General features: G+C 39.6%; 1 protein-coding gene across 1 annotated transcript in view; it reads right to left on the bottom strand.

The window, feature by feature from the left end:
* Positions 1 to 9136, bottom strand: part of LOC101650659 (periphilin-1-like) — a 59160-nt gene extending 50024 nt beyond the window's left edge. Inside the window, 1 exon segment of the mRNA XM_045293886.1 lies at positions 9092 to 9136. Coding sequence (XP_045149821.1) covers positions 9092 to 9136 — 45 coding nt within the window.
* Positions 9137 to 14113: the final 4977 nt, after the last annotated feature.

Here is a 14113-nt window from a genome sequence, read left to right as displayed (position 1 = left end):
GCTTCGGGAGGAGCAGGAAAAGGTAACAGGCCGCGCGCCCGGCCCGGCCCTGCTCTCCCGCCCGGGGCTGTAGGCAACCCTCCTCCCCCGGGCTTCCTTGGCCCCCAGCCGCGCCGACCCCCTTCCCGCCCTCGGCGGGGCCGCAGCCCCCGGGTCTGGCCCGCGGGTCATTTCGCACCGCGCACCTGGGAGGAGCTAGCCTCCGGGCCTCGGAAGAGAAAGTGTTGGGAGAAACTTTTGTCACGTGCCTCCGTTGTCTTTTGTGAGGAGCCTGTTGACCTTCGCGGGGGGGTGGGAGGGATGGAGAAGAGCGACACGACAGTGTGTTTATAACTTGTGCATTTTTCATACAAAATGCAAAAAAGTGCATTTTTCATACAAACGTGAATGCATGGGTTTTTTTGGGGTGGGGGTACGATGGAAGCGGAAATGTCGTCCCCCCGATGGTTATCTAAACGGTTACAGGTGGGAGGAGGCGGGCGACTGAACGATGTTCTTGGGAAAATAGAATGAAAAGAGAAGATTATAATCTCACAGATTTTTGATGCCTTCCTCGTATATTCTTTGTTACTGTTTATCTCATTATACTTAAAAGTTTGATTCAGTTTGTAGAGATACTGTTGGTGTGCAATTCCGTCTTTGGTTGTTTAGAACTTTTTAAAATAGAAATCTGTCTTATTAAAGTTTTATTTCGATTGCATAATAAATGAGTGTTAAGCTTCCGTTGGAGAGGGAAGGAAGATTTTCATGCCTAGTGGGATGGCATAGGAAAAAGTATACCCTAGCTAAGGAATCATTTGTTAACCCTGAAATTTTTTTCGTGGCCTCGTAGCATTTCAGGTTGACTCTCCCCATTTTCTGTAATGACTTAAAATGATTAATTTGAAGAACAATTTATTTACTTAAAGTGTCTGTGATAGAGGCACAGAAGGTCTATGGAATAAACAGGGTTAGAAAGTTGCTTTGAAACTGTAAACTGGTGGGGAATCCATAGCGTTTTCCAGTTGGACCATGGGTATGTGTGTGAATTTACAGCCATTTGCAAATGTGCTAAACTCAAGTTGGTGAGTGGCTTTTCCTGCAGCTGAAGCATCTTGATTTGCTTGGAAACCACCTGTTAGGATGGACCACTCCTACTTGGTCGAAATTTTGTGAGTGAATTTTCTTTGCTGGGAACCATTTTAATTTAGTACCATAGGCAACTGTTGGCTTTTAACCTGGCTTTTTTTCTTTTTCCAAGAAGCGTTGGGTTTAGAAATCCAATGCTGTGACAGGTTTAAATGATCAGCTATTAATGGATTTTAGTTTCTCCTAAAGAAACAAAAATAAGGAAGGGAAAACAATGACAGGCTTTTATGAAACCAGTTTGTTCACTGTTGGCAAAACTATCAAGTTGTTCTTTTAGGAAATAGGAAACAGACCCTCTGTGGTTGCTCTTTCCATTGCCTTTTCTGTGGTGGAATTACTTCCATCCGGCCGTCATTTCATGCTGTGTGTGTAATGCGGACTTGACATGCTATCTCCTGGAGAAGAGCATTTTTGGTAGAGGGGCAGCAAAAAATGCTGGCATTTGTTTCAAAGATCTGCCTGGTTTTATTCTGATATTAATGTCCCTGAAATACAAAGGATTTTGGTTGCTCTGAACAGCCTCTGGCATCCTGTCCAGTGACGCTGGAAAGTAACTTGCTCAGTTACAGCCCTATGGGAACATGAATAACTACTTTCAGTAGACACTAAGTGTGTTGCAGAATTGCTTTTCTGTGATAGATTAATGTTAATGCGACAGACAAACTATATATCTGTCATGGGTATGTAAAGTGGTTCACAGTTTATGGTTAAAAACCCCTTAGTAATATACTAGGATTATCTTTTAATGGATCTGCCTCAGTGGACCAGAGGCCGATAAGGCCACTGAGTAGGTTGGCTAGCTGGTAGTTTCTTTCATTGTATTTAGTAGTGTAGGAAAACCTGCTTTATTTGGTAATCAATTAAACATCTTTTGTGAGGAATTTTATTTCGCCTTTAAAACTAACTTAATTGTAGGAGTATCATGGGCGGGAGTAATGCAGGATCATGGCCACCCAGGGGCTTGTATTAGTGTAGTGCTTAGGATTGCTCTATGTAAGTTGAATTATGCCTCACTTTGGACTTGCCCTTTCCCTACGTGAGTTCCCTGTGGGAGGATTGTTGTTGGAGCCTTCGAGTGGGTTCTCACCTGTAGTGACCTTATGAGCAACAGAACAAAACGTCAGGTCCTGCACCATCCGTGCAATTATTCTTTAAAAATGAGCCCATAGATACAGCCATGGTGTGAATCCATCTCCTGGAGGGCCTTCTCTTTTGCTGCCCCTCTGCCAAACATAATGTTCTCTCCAGGGTCTCGTCCCTCCTGATAACATGTCCAAAGTATGTGAGATGAAGTCTCGCCTTTCTTACCTCTAAGGAGTACTCTGACCGTACTTTTTCCAAGACAGAGCAGTTTGTCCTTTTAGCAGTCCATTGTACAGTACTTTCAATATTCTTCTCCAGTTCCAATTGCCTCATACGTGTGTGAAAGTTGGACATTGAATAAAGAAGCCCAAAGAAGAATTGATGAATTTGAATTGTGGTTCTGGAGAGAGAATTAAATCTGGGGAAAGATTTAAATGACTTTTTAAAAGTTATCCCAAGGATGGTACATGGTGTGCAGGCTATGGATGTTTAGAGAAGCTAATTCATTACATACAGTGGATACCTTAGGTTTAGGATGTAATTGCTTGAGAAGAACTCCTGGGTAAACTTCTGGGTATGCCAGGAGAAACCAGCCTCTAGCACATCATTACGGGTCTGGTAGGTGCAATTGTACAGCGATAATAAGTAAAGATTGTAGTAAAGTTACAGAGAGCATGAGAGGTAGAAGAGAAATATAGAAATAAATGGAGTCAGGCACATTTCATGGTAGCATGCTCACCTCAGCCCTGCTTGGTGGTCCACGTGGCAGGAGAGAGAATCTTTAATGTCACCAAAGCTTTTATATTCTCTGGGGACATGCAAGCCCCCTAATTACAGGTGAAGACATAAGTGATCGGAAGGGGTTGTACTATAGGTATTACAGTACTGGGAGGGGGTGATCTAGGGGTATCCACACAATAGGAAGAGAAGGGATGGAGGTATACAAGATGGGCAGATCCGAGATACAGGATGGCAGCCTAATTTTGGATGTCGCAGAGCCTGGACCATTATTGGTAGGGTGTGAACTCCTACAAGAACCAAGCTAATGGTCCCAAGTCTTAGGGAGAAGCAATTCATTGTCTCCAGCAGCAGGGAGCAGGCCCACCCCTGTGGTGGGGCAAGACAGCAAGCACTCGCCCTCCAGGGAAGGATGTCTGTAAGCTGACCTCCCCCCACATGGGTATAGTGGTTTAAATGCCCCCTTCAATGGCATTGTCAGGATGCATTGATTGAATATCAACCATATTAACCATATGGTCAGCAGTTTGATACCATTGCTGTTCTTCCAAAGAAAGAAGAGGCTTCTACTGGGTAAAAAGTTATGACCTTGGAAGCCCACTGGGATAGGTCTATCCAGCCCTATAGGGTTGCTATGAGTCAGAATCAACTCCATGTCAGTGAGTTTTGCATTTTTGCTCAGGTGTTGTGAATTGATCTAAGGAGTATAACAAGTTTTACCGCGATTTTGCGTTATTTTTCTTGTTTACCCTCTGTAGCACTGCATAAAAAGGGGGAAAAAAACATTGGTCCCGAGAGAAAAGGACAATCAAGGGATGTGAATGGACCACAGTCCCAATAAATGGCCATTGAAAATGGAGAGAATAAAATATTTAACACTGCTTTCACTAACATCAGGACTGAAACAAGTTCCCAAAGTAGATTACTAGGCCTGCCTTCCAAAGTATCCCTAGGTGGGCTTGAACCTCCAACTTTCTGGTTTGCAGCTAAGCTGGTTTAATGCTAAAATTTTGGCTTTTAAGGAAAAGCTGTAGATAAAAATTAATTTTAAATGAAAATGGATATGTATTTTTATGGCTAAATACTTTGTGGACTTGAGAAAATTGCAGTTGATTGGTTTGAACACCTTTTTAGGTAGGAGTATTTCAAGGTTGGTCCTTGCAATGGCTTATGCTCAGCTAATGTTGGTGGTTCAAATGTGTGCAGCAACCTGAGGCAGAGGGACTTGGCTGTAAAGATCACAAGCCTAGGAAACACACAGGGCAGTTCAGTGCTGCAGCCCATGGGCCTACCAGGAGCTGGAATTGATTTGACACTGTGCATTTTGCTTTGGCTTGGTTTTATTTCTTGACCACTTCTCAGTTGATTTCCTTAAAAAAATTTTTTTTAATGTAATTTTTTTTGACCCCTGTCTGTGTAGCTCACTGCTTGTGGGGGGTCTTATTGGATCAAGGCCCTTGTAGTGGACAAAAGATAAGGAGCAGAGAGACATGCAAAATGTTTTCTTATTTTTTAATTTGTTAGAAAAATGTTAGCTGCTCAGATGTCTCACTAGATTGTGATCTGTTCCATGAAATCTAAGATCTAGGATTGTGTGGAGTATCTTGTTGGTTCCAAAGAGGGTGTCTTATAGTAGGATTGGGCTAAATCTGGTTCTAGCTTCAAATTGCAATATGCTAAAATTTGGGGTTTCTTGACCAGCTGAGTATTTCTAGGATATATTTATTTTTCGTCTTGAGATACAATTGCATCTTAGTAGTGGAGTCATTGATAATTCAATAGAATATGAAAAAATGGTATATCGTATTGCTTTCATAGGTTTATTTGCAGAATGGTAGTAAACCAATCCAAACCTGTTGCTCTTGAGTCAGTTTCCACTCACAATGACCCTGTGGGAGAGAGAACTGTCTTCCTTGGGTTTCTAGTCTTTGCAAGCAGATCCCTAGGTCTTTTCTCTTACTGAGTAACTGGTGGTTTTGAACCACCAAACTTGGGGTTTGCAGTCAAGTGCTTAGCGATTCTGCCACCACAGTGCCTCAAGTTAATACTAAGATTGGAAAATTCATTAGAATAATCTGATTCATTGAGTGGCTCATGCAATTTTCACAAAGAATATTAGAATAACTTGTATTTTCATGTGCACCTGGGGGAATTAAATGCACTAAAAATATTTAAGTTTTTTTCTTGAGGCAGAACTACTAATTTAACTTAATGAAGGATGTTCATATTTCTCATGGTAAGTGAAATTACAGCTAGTTTACGGAACTTCCATATACCTCCCATATAGCAGAGGCAGTTCTTATCTCTGAGCTCAGAATTCAATTTGTGAAATAAATAAATGCTTACTGAGTGCCAGCTGCCTGCTGGACATGATGCAGTGAGTGATGTAGAAACAGTCCCCGTTCTCCTGAAGATTGTTTTCTAGTGGTGAAAGTATGCAGTGAGCGCATTTAAAATGTCAGGTGACTTGTGAGCAAGGTAAGAGGGCTGGGTTGTATACAAAAAGGGCTTTTTCACTTGAACAGTTTGTGTTGCTTCTAGTTGTTGCCCTCACATACTTGTACGTGTGGAGTGTCTTCCATTCTTTACTACATGATACCTGTTTTTCAAAGTGGTTGTACGAGTTTGCATTCTTTTCAGCAGTAGATGAAAGTTCGAGTTATTGCATATCCCTACTAGTACAGGTAGTGTGGTTGCTGTTGGTTCGTAGTTACCCCCCCCCCCCCACATTTGCTAGCCAGATTGGTGGTGAGTAATGAGATTAAATGTCTTTTCAACTACTTGGTGGGTTGTCTGGATTTTTTATTCACTAAGTGACAAAATGCCCACTCATCTCTTTTTATCTGGATGTATTTAATATTTTCATTGTTCCATAGAAATGATTTATTGTATATTTTTAATGTATATTTATTGTATATTTTGGATCAGTTACATATTGTAAATTTCTTACGTTTATGCTTGATATTACACATTGGCATCTTTTGATGAACAGAAGTTCGTAGTTAACAGTGGTTGTTTTTCTATGGTTAGATTTTAATAATCCTGTTTTCAATAAGTCTTTCATATTCTGATGTTCTAAAAATATTTTCTTACACCATCTTTTTAAGCTTTATTGCTTTCTTTTGTACATTTAGACCACACTTTACCTGACATTGATCTTGTGTACAGCACTGGGACTGGGGTAAAGTTTTCTTCTTCACCATATGGGTATCTAGTTACCCCAACACCATTTATTAGAAAGATTGTCCTTTCCCAGTATCACTGTGCACATCTATTTTTTGATTGTCTTCTATTCCATTGGTTTGTTGACTATTCTTGTATAGTATTCTTGTACCAAGGTGTATTTGGTCTTAATTTTCATGTTTTTACCTGTTAGTATAAGATTTGTTGTGGCCTCTTGAGTGCCTTATTTTATTCTTTCCCATCCTTACCCTCTATATTTCTTGCTTTTTGTGTGGGCTAGGTCCGCTAGTGCAGTTTTGGATAGAGGTGGTGAGAGGGTGCATCAAGAGTAAACTTACACATCATGAAGTAGATTTACTCTGTGAATAGTTTGTATTCTCTTTGTACCAGATTAAGGAAATTATATCCTTGGCATGAAGAGATGTTATGAATGAATGTTGAATTTTGGAAAATGTTCTGAGTAATTTTAAGTAATTCATCCAGAAGAATGTTATGTGAACATTAAGATTTTTAATGCTGAAGGTTTTAAACTATTTTAAAGTTGACAATATAAGAATATGTCTGCTTATAGCCAAAAGTTTTCAGAACTCATTATTTGTAATTTATATTTTGTATTAGGATAGTTTTGAAAACTTTTAATTGTGCATCATGCTAGTCATGTATGAGAAAGGAGAATTTTGACAGGAATCTTTGACAGCATCTTAATAAACATAATAATACAGTATCCCTTTTAAGGGAATTTAAACAAAAACATTCCAAACCAGGTGCCAAGGAGTCCCTTCAGACTCTAGGCAGCCCCATGTGTTTCGAGTAGAACTGAGTTTTCGTGGGTTGTTTTCGGAAGTAGATCTCCAGGCTTTTCTTTCAAGATGTCTTTAGGTGGATTGAATCTCTTATCTTTAGGTTGAGGAGCTCTAGTGACACAGTGGGTTGGGATGCTAACTACAGGTCAGCAGTTCAAACCCACCAGTCACTCTGCCATAGAACCACTAGGCTTTCTGCTCCCATAAAGATTTACGGTCTCTGAAACACAAAAGGGCTGTTCTCTTCTGTCTTACAGAGTCTCCATGAATCAGAATCTAGATGGCAGTGTTTTTTAAAAAAATTACCTTTTGAGTTGACTTCTCTCCCTTGAATTTAACCAGCCCGGTGATCCCATAAGCCACTGCTTTTATTGGACCCTGTTCTGTGGATTGCATTGGTAAATCAAGACTCATTACTTGTTACTATTTATTCCATAAAGTCATTAACTTTGATCTTGCTTAAAAGACTGGTAGAAGATCACCTCTTAGAGCTAACTGATTTTTGCAATGCTTTTGACCACTGAGCTGAATGCTTGCTGATTCTAAGATACTTTTCTAAAATTGGAAACGACAAACCTGCTGTTAGGTGCTGCAGAATAGGTTCGGACTCATAGTGAACTTTGACCCTAAGTACGACAGAACAAAATACTGTTCAGTCTTGCCACCAGTCTCATAGTTGTTATATTGGAGGCCACTGTTGGAGCCACTGTGCCACTCCATCTTGTTGAAGGCCTTCTTCATTTTGCTTTTCACTTCCATCCTACTGAACCACGCATGATGTCTTTTTCTTAGGACTGCTTTCTCCTGATAACATGTCCAAAGTACTGAGGTGATTTCTTGGTATCCACGCTTATAAGGAGCACTGTGGCTGTACTCAACCAGACAGATTTGTTTTTTTTGGCAGTCTATGATCCATTAAGATTTTTTTTCTAGCACCATAATTCAAATGGATTGATTCTTTTGTTTCCCTTATTCATTGTTGAATTTTCACATGCGTATGAGGCAATTGAAAAATACTCTGGATTGGGTCAGGCGCACCATAAAAACATCAGTAGCTATTACACCAATGGTCATTTTATGGCCATCTCCACTGCTTCCTAGACTTCAGCTATAGTGTCTTCATTCACTAAGGTTCATGGTCTTCCTCATGCCCTCCTGTGGTTCATCTTCGAGGTATTCTAAGCCTTCCTTAGAATGCTTACTTCATGTTGTACTCCCACAAACCTGTTTCAAAGCGTCAGAGATTTGGGAAGGTGTCCACTTGTGTTTTAAAAATGATTTCTATGTGTCTTCAGCTTTTGCATTCCAGTTGCCAATAATTTTCAGTGCATCTTCACCTTTTATATTCTAATTGCCAATAGTTATCAGTGCATCTTGATTGAATCTTTGATTAAGTTCTGACTGAAGTTGTTGGTAGAATTCTTTTACAGTGAACCCTCGTTTATCGTAGTTAATCGGTTCTAGACCCTACCGTGATAAATGAAATTCCGCGAAGTAGGATTCCTTATTTGTAAATCAAATATTTTCGTAGTTAGAGCATAGAGGACATGAAAAAACACCCTTTAGTCACCATTACACTCATATTACCCAATTCATTAAACGAAAAAGGGAAAATACAGTAAAACATTTTGGACGTTACAATTATCATTTATTATTTATTATATTATTTATGGCATCAAGTGTGTACAGTATGAGCCAATCAGTGGCAGTAATGACAGAGCATGCACTGTTACGCAAAAACCGCGATAGAGTGAAGCCGCGGAAGTCGAAGCGCGAAGTGGCGAGGGTTCACTGTATTTCTTCCTCACTAGCTTTTGTGGTTGGTGTATAAAGTTGAATAACAGTTACGTTGATTGGATTTCCTTAAAGGCGAATAGATCCTATCACAGACAGCATTGTAGTTCATGATGGATTTTGCAATGTCCTCTTTGACAGTGAATGTCACACCATTCCCCTTGACTGTGTTATTCCCAGTGTAGTAAATCATTATGATTTTATGATTCTGAATGGCCAATACCAGTCCATTTCAGCTCACTGTTGACTAGGATATCGATTTTATACATTCCATTTCATTTTTGACAATTTCCAATTTTTTAGATTCATACTTCACACATTCCAAGTTCTGATCTTTAGCAGATTTTTAGTTTTCTCCTTACCTTGATTCGTGCCCCATCAGCAAATGAAAATCCCGAAGACTCCATTCCTACAGGCTTTACCTGACTCACAAGAAACCAGCTCCTCAGTCACAATTTGAGTGCCCTCAGACCCGAGGGGCCCATTTTCCAGCACTGTCTCCAACAGTGTTTTGCTTCCATTCATTAGGCCTTCCATCTCTGATAGTGTTTCGGATCTATGCATAAGGTTTTCGGTAGCTCCTTCTTTGTTGTCTGTTCTTAGTCTGGAAGCTCAGCTGAAACTTATCCACTTTGGGTGACGGAACTGGCATTTGAAATACATGTGACATAGCTTCAAGCGTCACAGCAACTTTATTCATTCTTCATTCCTCCTAGGAAAAACCAGTAGTTGTACTGACAGCTCATAACCTTTTGATGTTCATCAAATTAGACTGTAGAATATTGTCTTTGTGGACTAAGTTGACCTTGGTGTTCATTTGTGCCCCTAGCTTTAGTGACTCTATCAAGATGTTTGATTATGTCTAAGAAGTTTTCATAAATTTGCCTCTATCCACGGATATATTTATAGCAGATCCATAGATAGGAATCCTCTGTCAAACCTATATATATTTGTGGCTATAATCCCATTCTCCTATACCCGTTCAGCCTGCATATGTACTTGCAAGTACATATTGATGTACTTGCAGATCAGCGTTATTGCAGGATTGTGAATATGAGAATATTGTGTTGCTTCTGACTGTGGCATTCCTCCCAATGTGTACTCTTGTCTCCATAATTTTTGGCTGGTCTCATTGTGTATTGCTACCCTCTAGTTAGTAAGGAGTGTTGGTGTTGAAGGATAAACATTGGGCTACTAATCTCAGGATTGGCGGATCAAACCCAATAGCAGTTCCACGTGAAAAAGATGAGGCTGGCTACAGCACTTTGAATCCATCAACCACTCCATGGGAGAAAGATGAGGCTTCCTACTCCCATAGAGATTTATAGTCTGGGAAACCCACAGGGGCAGTTCTCATCTGCCTTGTAGGGGAGTCAGAGCTGACTTGATAGCAGTGAGTTTGGCAGGGAGTCTGCTTCTGTAAAGATTTATGGTCTTGAAAACTCTATTTAGGATCCCGATGAGTTAGAATAGGGAGTCCTGGTGGTATAGTGGGTTATACATTAGTCTGCTAACCACAAATGACTGGCTGCTTTTTTCTAAGGGAAAAGAGACAAAGCTGGTATGCAGTTTCTTCAATGCCAGACACTGCTCTAGCCACTGCAAATGCATAGTGAACAAAAGGTATAATTTCTATTCTCAAGGAGCTTATAGGTTTTTGAGGAAATGTGTAAACAGAAAACGTAATGCAGCATAATTGTTCTTTTGAAATCTTTGTTTTTCATTAGTGTCTTAGCCTGCAGCAAACTACTTTCTGTCTCCATATTTTCATTGAAGTTACTCCAGCTCAATTTTTTATTTTTTCTGGCAAAATACGGTACACATTGTTCTGGCCTTACTTGACCTTTGATCTCTCTGCTTCAATCAAAGCATCAGTTAATCAGCTCTTAAAACTCTGGTTCCCTAAGTTTATCACATGATTTCTTTTGTGGTTCTCATCTCTCATTCCCACTGCCTTCCTAGTCTCTACTTTCTTCATCTGATAGGTAAGCCTTGGTACTTTAAAAAAACACATTTCTGGCCATCATCTCTTAGCACTGTGCCTATGCTTTCTGATATGCTCATATATACCTTCACACAGCTCAGTTTCATTTATTGAAGTTGAATTTATATCTTTGTCCCTAATCTGTATAGTGTACATTCTCCTGATAACCATGGCAACACCTTTGTCAGAATCTTGTTAGTCTGTCCTGGTCTGTACCCTCTATGCCACACGGTGTAATTTGCATAAGTTTTGTCAATTGTAATGACGAGATCTCTATACTCTATCTTAGGGACTACTGGCTTCACTTTTGTTTTTAATTTTTCATTGCGAATTGGCTGAAGGTTTACAGAGTAGGTCATCAATTTTCCATTCAGCAATTCATTACACATTTTGTTTCATCTCAATGCATTGCTATCTCTGCAGTGTGACACACATCCTACTTTCTCCCTGTGTTTCTTGTTTCCATTCCTCCATTTTTCCTAAGTCTTTGTAATTTAGCCTTTGGCAAAATGCTGTCTTTTTGATCTCAGATGTTTGATTATTTTAAGGTTTGCATACATCACTCGTGTAACTGTTGCTCTTGTAGACCTATCTATTATTAGGCTGAAAATTGAGCCATGAAAGTGAGTTCATTTCCTGTCCTGAAGAGTGACTAAGTGTCATAGATGGAGGAGAAGGCGATATTCTACCAGTCTCTGCCTATATTGTTCTACACTTTTCTCCCACTCTGTCTAGGACCTTTTAAGGTGATTCTGTTAAGAGCAGGTGGTAGTGGTAGCTGGGGACCAGCTAGTTTCTCTGGTCTGAGGATTGTGGGGACGATGTTTTGGTGGTCCATTCGTCCATTGGACCATTTGTTTTCATTTATCTTCTGTTTTCATCACTCTCCTTTCCTCTGGACAGAAAAGGACCACGGCATTTAGGCTGCTATTTATAAAACGAGTGACCCTGTGTTAAAAGTAGACCTGCTTCATAGGGTTTTCTTGGCTGTGATCTTCACGGAAGTTGATCACTAGGCCTTTCTTCCTTGGTGTTGCTGGTGGGTTTAAACTGCTGCCCCTTAGGTTAGCAGGTGAGTAATAGTTTGGACCATCTGGAGATGTATTTTGATGAACAAGTATTCTTAGCTGTAATAAGTCTAACTTACCAGTCTCTTTCTTTTGTAGTTAGTGATTTTTATGTCATTTCAAAAAATCTTTGCATATCTCAAAGATGCAGGGAGACATTTTCTTGTTTTCTTTTAGAACCTTGATTTTAGTTCTGCAGTCCACTTGTCATTACTTTTTGTTTATAGCATGAAGTAGGTTGTTAGTGATGCTGAGTCCGTTCCCACTCATTGGGACCCTGTGCACAACAGGATGAAAGCCTGCACACACACACACACACACCCCATGTTCACATTTGCTCCTGTGTTTAGAACCCATTGTTGAAATCACTGTCCTTTCATGTCGTCGAAGTCTTCCACTTTGTATTTCTTCTTCTGGCCCTCTACCAAGTGCTTTACTGAGCATGATATGACGTCCTGCTCCAGAGACTAGTCCTTCCTGATGACACGTGCAGAGTATGTATGATAAAGTCTCATCACCATCCTTGTTTCTAAGGAGCATTCTGGCTGCACTTCTTCTAAACACAGACTTTATGTCCTCTTCCCTTTCCATCTTCAAGGCTGTGTGATCTGCCACTGACCGGTTGTTCATGAGCCTTCCTTCAATCTCAGTGTCTTATTCTTCATATAGTCTAGTTTCTAGGATTTTTTGCTCAGCATATACATTGAATTAATATGGTGAAAGCATACAATCCTGTTACACACCATTTTTGATTTTAAAACACGTAATATCCTCTTGTTATGGTAGAATGACTGCCTGCCTCTTGGTTTATATACAGGTTCCCATTCCTCACAAGGTGTGTATAATTTGTTGTGATCCACACAGTTGAATGTCTGTATAGTCAGTGAAATACAGGTAGACATTTTCCTGCTATTTTCTGCTTTCATCCAGTGTCAGCAGTGATATCCCTGGTTCCACATCTTCTTCGTCTGTCTAAAATTTCTGACAGTTCCCTGTCTGTATTGCTGCAACCATCTTGAATTATCTTCAATAAAATTTTACTTGTGTGATAGTAATGATCTTATTTGATGATTTCTGTATTGTTTTGAATTACCTTTCTTTAGAATGTACATGTGTATGATGATAGAGGAATTAAAGCTTCTTTATTTCCCCATTCATATATTCTAGTTAATTCAGCATTATTTATTGGGGGAAAAACCAAAACCAAAAAACACACAAACCTGTTTTTCTTCCACTGTATTGGATGGTACTTTATCATAAATTTCTACATAAATCTTAATAATTAGCTTATCAATTTTTAAAGAAAGAATGCTGGGGATTTTGATTGGAATTGTATTTCTAAATCAAATTTGGAGAGAATTGACATCTTTGTCATCTCTGAGCATATATCTCTTCATTTATTTAAGTACTTAAAAATTCTCACTATTTAATTGGGGTTTAAGTTTACCACCCGACCATATTTCATTTGTTTATTCTTTTTTTTATATTATTAAAGTATTTTCTAGTTTAAACTCATCTGTTAGCTTTGTAGTTATTGGTTTTCTTTCTGTTGTGATTACTCTGGAGGTTATTTGCCTTCTTTCCTGCCTACAGTCATAAAATGGTGGAAGTTACATTAAGGTTGAGCTCCATGGAGATGGAGGAAAGATGAACCTCATTCTCTAACCTTTTTAACTATTCTGCCACCAGCTGTCTTCCCCTAGCACTCTACTTCTTGCTGCATTTAATAATTTATTGCAGTGGCCATATAGAAACTCACAGGCCACACAAACTTAGTTACTACTTTCAGGTGCTGTTGAATTAGTCCCCACTCATAGTGACCCTACGTACAACTGAAAAATACCAGGTAGTCCTGCGGCATCTTTGTAATTGTTATGATTGAGCACATGGTTGCAGCCACTGTGTTAAGTCGATCTATTTGACAGCCTCCTGCTTTACGTTTCATCTTGCCCTTCATTACCAAGCATGGTACCCTTCCAGGGACTGATCTCTCTGTTTATTTATTTATTTTTTGTAATTTGAATAGGCTTTACTTTTCCTTTGTAATAAGAAAGACAACAGCTTTATTTCCTGTCCTTCGGAATAGCAGGCGGATGGGATTAAGAGAGGAAAGTCATCACTAACTAAGCGCTTCTCTAGCAAAACAGCCAAAGAGAACACCCAGCAGCTCCTGCGCTGAGAGTGTAGCACAGGCCACAGAGCACTGACACTCCCTGAATTTCAGAGATTCGGTAAGAGTTTTTTTTTTTTTTAATCGTTTTATTAGGGGCTCATACAACTCTTATCACAATCCATACATACATCAATTGTGTAAAGCACATTTGAACATTCAT

The sequence above is a fragment of the Echinops telfairi genome, unplaced genomic scaffold (genome assembly GCF_000313985.2).
Source record: "Echinops telfairi isolate 266 unplaced genomic scaffold, ASM31398v2 ScPeMD7_2291;HRSCAF=2852, whole genome shotgun sequence".
Taxonomy (NCBI): Eukaryota; Metazoa; Chordata; class Mammalia; order Afrosoricida; family Tenrecidae; genus Echinops; species Echinops telfairi.
The sequence above is the reverse complement of the archived record's forward strand: the minus strand, read 5'-3'. Positions and strand labels throughout refer to the sequence as shown.